At 33.0% G+C, this 10,273-nt stretch overlaps 1 protein-coding gene and 1 long non-coding RNA gene across 4 annotated transcripts in view; one reads left to right on the top strand and one right to left on the bottom strand.

The window, feature by feature from the left end:
* The window catches only part of LOC118498944, a 7,318-nt gene extending 5,276 nt beyond the window's left edge, over positions 1 to 2,042 (bottom strand). Inside the window, exon 1 of the long non-coding RNA XR_004901434.1 lies at positions 2,032 to 2,042. This is a non-coding gene — a long non-coding RNA (uncharacterized LOC118498944). The remainder of the gene's footprint in view (positions 1 to 2,031) is intronic.
* The window catches only part of ZMYM2 (zinc finger MYM-type containing 2), a 131,082-nt gene that overhangs the window by 117,035 nt on the left and 3,774 nt on the right, over positions 1 to 10,273 (top strand). For all 3 annotated transcript variants that reach the window (XM_028532748.2, XM_036018390.1, XM_028532749.2), the window contains 3 exons: positions 8,567 to 8,681; positions 9,330 to 9,581; positions 9,891 to 10,011. In XM_028532748.2, coding sequence (XP_028388549.1) covers positions 8,567 to 8,681; positions 9,330 to 9,581; positions 9,891 to 10,011 — 488 coding nt within the window. The remainder of the gene's footprint in view (positions 1 to 8,566; positions 8,682 to 9,329; positions 9,582 to 9,890; positions 10,012 to 10,273) is intronic.

Raw genomic sequence — 10,273 nt, 5'->3', positions numbered from 1 at the left:
GTCATGGGCACTGACCTTTTTTCCTTTAGATTGTCAAAAAAAAAATGACAAAAGCCAACACTACAGTAGCTATTTTGTATGAATGCCCTGTCTTGAACCATAGATATATAGGTCATATAATAGAGTTGCATCTAATTGGTCACATTGCATAATAAAGTTGTGTCTAGTTGATTAATTCTTGGTACCAGAAATCCTCATATACAAGTAAGCACCTGATTTTTTTAAAAAGTCACTTTGGGGGGAAAAGGGTACATAATTACTATTACAACTACTACTACTATTATTATTGTAAATCAGTCAAAATTCTACCAGTTTTTGTCAGATCTGCAAATAATATTTTTTGATGTGTTACAGAATTTCAGTAATTAGTTTATATGTGCCATGAGATGAAAGAGGTTGAAAATAGCTTCCTTAGTTGGATGAGGATTTTTCTTAACTTTTTATTTTGTTGTTGAGAGTTTTTATCATAAACAGTTATTGAATTTTATGAACTGCTCTTCTATATCTTTTGAAACAATGATATGATTTTTCTCCCTTATCTTACTAATAATGGCATATCAATTATTTTCAGATGGTGAATCAACATTAAGTTCCTGAGATATAGTCCATTTCATGATACTTTATCCTTTCTATACATTGCTGTTTGGATTTGCTGTTTTACTGGTGCTGATTTGTACAGCTGTTCATGAAGGGCATTAGTGCATAGTTTTCTTGTGATGTCTCCCTGGCTTTAGAATTGGGATGACGGTCTCATAAAATGACAGTTTTCCTTCCTTCTATTTTCTGAAAGAATTTGTTCAATAAGTTTTTCTTTCTTTCTATATGTTTGCCTCTCACGTGCCTCACAGTGAGGACCTGGCCTGCAATCCAGGCATGTGCTCTGACTGAGAATCGAACCTGCAACCCTTTGTTTCGTAGGCCCACATTCAGTCCACTGAGCTACACCAGCCAGAGCAGTAGAGTCCATTTTGGCAATTTTGTCTTTCAAGAAATGTATGCATTTTATCAAAGTTGGAAAGTTTTTGGCATAAATTGATAATATTCCCTTATTAGTCTTTATTTTTTCTGCACTATGTTTTTATTTGTTTCTACACTGGTCATCAACCACCAGTATACATAAAACTTTTTCTTCATCTTTCTATCATTGCTAATGCTGGTGATTTGTGCCTTCTTTTTTTGTCTCTTGAACAGCCTATCTCAGAAAGCTGCAAACGTTTTTAATATTAAATAGTTGAGGCTTTGCAAGCCAAGAGGCAAAAATCTAGGATATGCCCTGGCTAGTGTGGCTTATTTGATTTGGCATCATCCCACAAACCGAAAAAGCTGTGGGTTCAGTTCCTTGTAGGGGCACATGCCTGGTTGCAGGTTTGGTCCTCAGTTGGGGCACATGCAAAAGACAACCAATTGATGTTTCTCACTTGCATCAATGTTTCTCTTCCTCTCTTTTTCCACCCCTTCTCCTCTCTCTGGAATCAATAAAAGAAAATTAAAAAAAAATTAGGATATTATGAAGTTACTTAAATAGTAACTTAAAATGTAACCATTTTTATTTATTTTTTAAATTTTCATTGAATTTATTGGGATGACATTGGAGAATAAAATTATATGGGTTTCAAGTATACAATTCTATATTACATTATCTGTATATTGTATTGTGTGTTTATCATCCAAAATCAAGTTTACTTCTATCATCCTTTGCTGTGCAAAAACATTTTAGTTTGTTGTAGTCACTTTTATTTCCCTTGTAGGAGGAGACATATCAGAAGAAATATTGCTACAACAAATACCTGAGATTTTACTATGTTTTCTTCTTGGATTTTTATGGTTTCAAGTCTTACATCTTTAATTCATTTTGAGTTTTTTTTTAATTGTTCAGTTATACTTGTTCTTCCTTTTTCCGCATTGCTCTCTCCTGCCCTATCTCCCTGCCACCCTCCACATTTTGAGTTTATTCTTGTGTATGATGTAAGAAGATGTTCTAATTTCATTTCTTTTGCATGCAGTTTTCTTAACACCATTTATTGAATAGACTGTCTTTGCCCTACTGCATATTTTTGCCTCCTTTCTTGAATATTAATTGACCATAAATGCGTGGGTCTATTTCTGGGCTCTCTATTCTATTCCATTGATCTAGATATATGTTTTTATGCTAGTACCATGCTGTTTTGATTGTTGTGGCCTTGTAGTATAGTTTGATGCAAGGTAGCATGATTCCTCCAGCTTTGTTCTTTTTTCTCAAGATTGCTGTGGCTATTTGGGGTCTTTTGTGGTCCCACATACATTTTTTGGAATATTTTAGTTCTGTAAAATATCATTTATTCTCTTGTTAGGAGTTGCGTTGAATCTATAGATTGCTCTGGGTAGTATGAACATTTTAATGATGTTAATTCTTCCTAACCATGAACCCAGTATATGCTTCCAGTTATTGGTATCTTTTTCAGTTTCTGTATTCCATGCCCTATAATTTTCTGAGCACAGGTCTTTTATCTCCTTCGTTAAATTTATTCCAAGGTACTTTTTTCCTTTTTGAAGCAATTATAAGTGGGATTATTTTCTTAGTTTCTTTTTCTGATCATTATTGATGTATAAAAATACAACAGATTTCTGAATATTTATTTTTTATCCTGCTACTTCATTGAATTCTGTGATCATTTCTAGTTTGTTCTTGGTGGAATCTTTGGGGTTCTGTATATACAATATGTTATCTGCAAATATATCTCTTTCCAATTTGGATGCATTTTATTTCTTCTTCTCTAATCAGAAGAATCAGAAGAATCTGTAGCTAGAACTTCCAGCACTATGTTGAAAAAGAGGTGAAAGTGGACATCCCTGTCTTGTTCCTGATCTTAAGGGAAATGCTTTTAATTTTTGTTCAATTGAGTATGTTTGTTGTGGGTTTCTCATATATGGCCTTTATTATGTAGAGGTATATTCCCTGTGCTTCTACTTTGCTGAGAGTTTTTATCATAAATGGGTGCTGGGTTTTATCAAATGCTTTTTCTGCATCTGTTGATATGATCATAGGACTTTTTGATTCATAGGCTAATGCTCTCAGTCCACTGAGCCACATGAGCCAGGGTTTCCTTCCTTTTAAAAATTGATTCTTTATATACTGAAAAACATCTTATCAAAAAAATTTTTACTACTAAAATGTACTCTGAAAAATGGTTGATATGGTAAATTTTATGTTTTGTATATTTTTAGCATAACTGAAAAAATGTTTTATGATTTGTTCTTATTATTGGACATATTTTTACACTTGATTTAATTCTTGCAAAGGACTGCATGCTATGCATAAGTAGCTTTAAAAGTAATCTGAAACGCAGTGCAAAGATAAGCAATCTAAAATATACTTTCCAGCCCTGGCTGGGGTGTGTCTCTCAGTGGATTGAGTGCTGGCCTGCAAACCAAAGAGCTGCCAGTTAGATTCCCAGTCTAGGGCACATGCCTAGGTTGCTGGCCAGGTCCCCAACAGGGGCATGTGAGAGGCGACCACACATTGATGTTTCCTCTCCCTGTCTTTCTCCCTCCCTTCTCCTCTCTTAAAAAGAAAAATAAATAAAATCTAAATAAAAAGAAATATATTTAAAAAAAATATATATATATTTTCTAGAAGTTACTGCTATTTAATGTTACTTCAAGGATGTGTACAGAAATAAAAGCTATTTTTGGAAGAGTCCTTATTTTTGTTGCATTTATTGTTTTTTTTCACGTGTAACAATAAAAATAAGATAATGTTGAAGTATGATTTCTCTAGATAGGTCTTTCAGAAAGAGGAATATCTTTAGTTGTAAGGACAAAGTTTTGTGAATGTATCCAGAAGTGGGTAGCCACTTCTGTGTTGTATATTGAGAAGACAAATATAATTATGGATGTTGAACTGATACTTGTGTAAAGGGGAGTATATAGCATATTTTTCTCCCTTTTAAACAAATAGCTTATTTTTTCCCCTGATTGTATAAGGAATAATGGTTGTTATTAAATGTTCACAAATATGGAAATGTTTGAGGAAGGAGAATTATATAAAATCTTGGTAGTCATCATGATCATGCTTTCATATACTCTTTTATGTACGTGAACTCAGTCCTTTTAACAATGATGACCATTCCATAAACTTCTATTTTATTTTATTTTTTTTAAAGATTTTATTTATTTATTTTTAGAGAAAGGGGAAGGGGGGGAGAAAGAGAGGGAAACATCAATGTGTGGTTGCCTGTCACATGCTACCCACTGGGGACCTAATGTGCAACCTAGGCATGTGCACTAATGGGGAATCGAACCGGTGACCCTTTGGTTTGCAGGCCGGCACTCAATCATCTGAGCCACACCAGCCAGGGCAACTTCTGCTATTTTAGATTAACAGTGTACACCTTCTTCCCCCTTTCTTCCAAATCATAATTAACTATCTGAAGAAGTGATGCTTTTATATCTGTGAGATATGATTCCTGGAAGGGTATTATTGGATCATAAGATAAAGTATATTTTTTATTTTAAAAGATATCAATAGATTGCTTTCAAAAGGATTTGTGGCTCTTTTTATGTTTATTAGTATTTGGACTTTCTTTTATGTGAATTGTTGCTTTGCCTGTTGGGTGGTTCATCCTTTTCAGATTGTGAGAGTTCCTTGTTATAGACAGTAATTTTTTGTCACTTTCCCAGAAGTTTTTTCAAGATTTTTTTACAGTATTTTAATATACTAAATCTTCTATCTGGAGGAAATATTTTTAAAGGACAGTATTAACTCCATTTACTAAATTTAAAAAATATATGAACTCACATGGCTCATTAGAGTTTTTTGTGTAATTAGATAGTTCCCTGATAATTAAATTATATTAAAATACTCATAACATTTTTTAAAACTTATTTAATGTTTCTTTGATCCAGAGAAGGGCCTTAAGAATTTGCTTTATGTTTCCCAGCAATGGTGTGGTGGATTTAGAATTTTGCTAATCCTATGTTCATTGGTTCATTCAGGGGAAAAAAAGAGTGCTACTTTATACTGAACACTGAACATTGGAGTAGACCTGGGAGATGACTTTCTTTTGTTTTGACTATTTACTGCTTTCCATGTACTTGGCATGTAATTTAATCCTTTCAACAACTGTACTGTTATCATTTTTTGATGAGGAAGTAGAGGTAAGCAATTTACCTGAGGTTTAGACATCTGAATTTAATCCGATAACCACTTTGACTTAAGTCACTGTAATATACTCTACTCAAGGGTTTGAAATACACAAATATATAATATTTAAACGGTGCTGTATTCATGGTATGGTGTAATGGCACAGAACCGGTACTACTTGGTTCTACCTAAGGCTGTAATCAGAGAAAATAAAACAGTGGAAAAGACTTTTAAATTGAGTTTTGAAGAATACATAGAAATTCACTAGACAGACAGTATGAGGGAAGAACAGAGGCATTGAGGAGAGAGAAATAAATAAAAGGGCACCACGTTCCAGGAGAGGCTTGGCACGACTGGAACTAAGACGAGTGGAGGGCTCTGGGAATGGGTGGAGTGTGAATAAGAGTCATGTCACAAAAGGCTTGTATTCCTTGATAAAATGTGTAGACTTTGTCTTTTATCCAGGGTGAAACATGAAAAGCTTTTCTTGGAATATTTTCATTGAAACATAAATTAATGGTGGGTTAGTTAACATTCTTCTTCATGAAACTTGATGCAAATAGCATTTGATAAGGCAACCAATTTTAGAGACATGCAAGTAGAATCTCTTAAATATATTTAATAGTCAAATTACGAGTATCTTACAGTCTCAACCTTTTATAAATTATTATGTATGTTATACATAATAGGATTCTTGATTAGCACAAAACATTCCTTGAAAATACATTCCTTGAAAGTAGCTTTCCAAAACATTCTTTGAAAATACATGTTTTCCTTATTTCTGACAATACATGTCTAAACAAATATTTTAAAGTTCTGAACATATTCTCCAAAATACATGCTTTTCAACTGCCTATTAATTATGTTATATGGGATGTCCATTCTACTTCTAAAAGAGCAGTACCAGAGTTTCTCTACATAAGTAGATAGCTATCTACCAGTGTTAATCCATTGGAAAACAGGTCCTTGAAATGTACCTGCTCTGAAAATATGAAACGCTCTGAGTATAAAATACACACAGGATTTATAAGGACTTAAATTTAAAAAAATTAAAATATCTTATTTTTATATTATTTTATGTTGAAATTACATGTTTTAGATATATTGGGTTAAATAAAATGTTTAATTAAACCTGTTTTTTTTTTTTAATGTGGCCACTAGGAAATTTAAAATTACACATGTGGATCACACCATATTTTATTTTTTAATGCATGCTCTATACAGTGATTCTAAAATTATCTGTGGATTTCTAAGTAAAATGTGAGACCAGAACACTAATAAAGGAATTTATATTTTGAAAAGAAGATGCTTATTAATTGAAACAATTTTGTGATTGAAGACTTTCTGTAAAGGTTATTTTTTATTAAGCTTGCTGCTATTCCAACAGGCCTTTGCTGTCAGGGTGTTTTCTCTCGGGCTTCTTTCTAGAAGGTGCTGCTGTCTTGACAGCTTCTTTTTGCTTTGCTTCTGGATCCATGGTTTTGTTTCTTCTTCTTTTTCTTCTTCTTCTTTTTTTAAATTTTATTTTAATTGTTGTTCAAGTACAGTTTTCTAGTTTTGTTTTTTCCTTACCAGATTCCCATTGGTCACAGGCTCCAGTGATGGGGCAGATGAGGTGTTTGTAAAGTGTGTAGATGAAGTGTTTGTAAATTGGGACTACCTTTAATGGGAATTAATAATAACAATAATAATAATAGTATTGTTTTCCATACACAACAGTGACTAATGAAGCATATTGTCATTATTGTAGCAATAAGGGCAGCATATCTTTGTGTTTATCATGGACTGCCTAAAGAAGCCTTTTCAGAGCTAAGTTGGGAGCTTAGTAGTTTTTGGCTTTTGACTTATTGATATCATTTTTGATTGCCAGGCAATTATTGGTCTAATTGTTATCCTTTGTGAAAGATGTTAGTTAGAAATTTTTGTACTACCATTTTGAAATTATGCTGGCTAACATTCCTTCTGACAGGTAGGAGTCATAATCGGTCAACTCACATAATAGTACTCTAGTCTTATTTTTGATTAGTATACGTGGTATATATTTTTTCATCCATTTAGTTTTTACTTATCCGGGTCTCCATATTTAAAGTAGGTGTCTTACAGGCAGCATATTTTGGGGCCTTGCTTTTATTTCCCTTTAATCCAATCTGACAGTATTTGTCTTGGTGTGTTTAGACCAACAAAGTAAAAGACCAAATAGTAAAGACTTTAGTAAAAGTAAAAGACTTTTTAAAAATAAAGACGAGATAGTGAATGTTTTAGGCTTTGCAAACCACATTAATCTGTGTCATGCAAATTATTCAGCTCTGGCAAGGAAGTACGGAAACAGCCTTGCACAATATATAAATGCTGTGTGTCCGTCTTTCAAGGAAGCTTTATTTACAAAAATAGTGGGCCAGATTTGCCTCAAAAACTTTAGTTTGCTGACCCTACTTTAGACCTTTTACATTTAATGTAAATACTGCTATAATTGGATTAAAATCTATTCTCCTGCTCGTTGTTCTGTATTTGTAATACCTGTTCTTTGTTTTTTTTTTTTTCTTTTTTTGCTGCCGTGTTTTGTTTTTTTTTTTTTTTTTTTTTTTTTTTGTGATTCCATTTTTGTCTCCACTGTGGGTTTATTATTTATGCCTCTTAAAATTTGTTTTTAGTGGTATTCTAGGATTTACAATATGCATCTTTAGTTAATTATTGTTTACCTTCAAATATTACAGTACAACTTCATGTAGAATGTAGGAACCTTATACCAGTGTAGTCCTAATTCTCGCCTCCCCTTCTTTGTGTTGTTGTTACACATTTTACTTTGACATTATTTCATTGTTAAATCCCATTGGAGATGGACTTCGAGAACTGTCATGTTTAAATCATCCTTTAATACCCTCACTGTTAAGATGTGTCATAGTAAATTACAAGATTGATGAAGTTGTTCTGACTCATAGGAGAGTGAAGCCTAGAGAGGCAGTCAAGAGAAAAACATTAATTAGCCTAACCGAGCTGATGCTGGAGGAGGTCACACAGCTGCATAGTAACATTTCAGACCACCCTCACCATTCAGAATTTTTCTTCAATCATTGATAATTTAATTACTCTTACTGTCAAATTTAATTTTTTTCCTCCATGTAGTATGTAATGAACTGGAGCCAGAAATTCTGTTTCTTATCTGACAGACCATAGGTTTTCATCCAGTTCTTAACATTCTGGATTCTTGGGTATGTATTTCAGTTTTGTGTGTCTTAAGCAACAGAGTAATTGGTAACTTTGATTCTTGATGATTTGTAGATATGTAGTGAAAGCCAGTAATCTCTCATGTTTTATAAGTGTGCTTGTTTTTGTTAGATGTAATCTTTATTTTTTCCTTAAGTAATATAGACTATAAGTAACATATTCACTATTTAGCTGGTTTTCCTTCAGGAAATTTTTTTTTCTTTTTTCTTTTCTTTGTAGTACTTGTGTAGTAGTAACCGAAAAGACAACATATTTATCGATCCAGGATACCAGACATTTGAGCAAGAATTGAATAAAATCCTCCGAAGTTGGCAACCAAGCATACTTCCAGATGGTAATGCTCTTTTAAAATAAAGCTGTTGTTAACGTGCTACTGGGGACTTTTATTTGTACAGAGTGTATGTTAAAAGTAATTAGGGCATGATTTAAATTAGCATATATTTTAGACTACTCATGTGTGAACTCAATGATTGCTCTTTTGTTGAATTAGAAATTAATGTCGGAGATAACTAGTGTTTATGAAGAGCTTTGTAATAAATATAACCTTTCTCTGGAGTGAGAAACTGGATGTTTACTTCTTAAACCTTTAGTGGAGAATCTGATGTAAATTTGTCCAAGCTTAAACCCCTGTTTTAGATATGTTAAGTAAGGATGTTTGTAAATGGATATCACCTTTTTTTTTTTTTTTTTTTTAGGTATTCTACAGATTTAAATTTCTTTCTGACCATTGTCTGCTTATACTATGGAACAGAAGCAAACATCCAGTCCCTTATAGCAGAGATGCTAGTTCCATAGTCTTGTTGTATTCCCTAGCCTCCGCATTGCTAATGAGCTGTATAAATAATTCTGAACTTCATTTCAGTTGACTTGGTGTGAGTGGACGATGGTGATAGGTTTCTTCTTAACTCTGTCTTAGTTTCTAGGTAGCAAATGAAGACTCTTTTCTTTTTTATAATTCTTTTAAAATATCTCTCTGTTTAAGGGTCAATATTTTCTCGAGTTGAAGAAGATTACCTCTGGAGGATAAAACAACTAGGCTCACACTCTCCAGTAGCCCTTCTGAACACCCTGTTCTACTTTAACACTAAGTATTTTGGCCTGAAAACAGTGGAACAACACTTAAGACTTTCCTTTGGCACTGTGTTTAGGCATTGGAAAAAAAATCCTTTAACAATGGAAAACAAAGCATGTCTTCGATATCAAGTGTCTTCTTTATGTGGAACAGATAATGAAGGTAGTATAACAGATTTTTATTTGGGGATTGTCTGGCAGAGATAGCCAAACCTTGCCTTACTAAAGACTACCTAGGCCACTTGATAAGAACCTGAGGACTGTCATTTTCATAAAATAAGACATCCTATGTCTCATTAAAACATCTTAGTTAAATTTGTTTAAAATGTATGAATTACCAGAAGCCACACTTAGATCTCTGAAGGATACCTAGTACCATTCTTTGGTATAACACTAGGACTGAATAGAGTGAATAGTACTGTCTGTCTTCAAGATTGGGCTTAGGAAGTTTATGCGATTTTTATTTTTTAAGATAAAATTACTACTGGAAAAAGGAAACATGAGGATGATGAACCAGTATTTGAACAAATTGAAAATACAGCCAATCCTTCTAGATGTCCTGTGAAAATGTTTGAATGCTACTTGTCTAAAAGGTAAGTGTTAATCATATTTAATTTTTAAAATTGTATAATTGCCTTGAGTTTAACATTACCAGGAGGTGACATTTTCCACTGATCTTTCTTTAGATTTCTCTTCTCACTTATATCTAAGTCTATTCAATTATAACATTTTTAGTCCCATTATCATAAAATGCCAGCTTATACTTCATACTTGATGTTAAGAAATCACTCTCTCCTAATGAATCTACTACTATTGTGATCTTTTTAAGTATAGCAATTCTAATGACTGTGTAAA

This window comes from Phyllostomus discolor, chromosome 2 (assembly GCF_004126475.2).
Source record: "Phyllostomus discolor isolate MPI-MPIP mPhyDis1 chromosome 2, mPhyDis1.pri.v3, whole genome shotgun sequence".
Classification (NCBI taxonomy): Eukaryota; Metazoa; Chordata; class Mammalia; order Chiroptera; family Phyllostomidae; genus Phyllostomus; species Phyllostomus discolor.
Note: the sequence above shows the minus strand (reverse complement) of the source record. Positions and strands in the feature narration are given on the sequence as shown.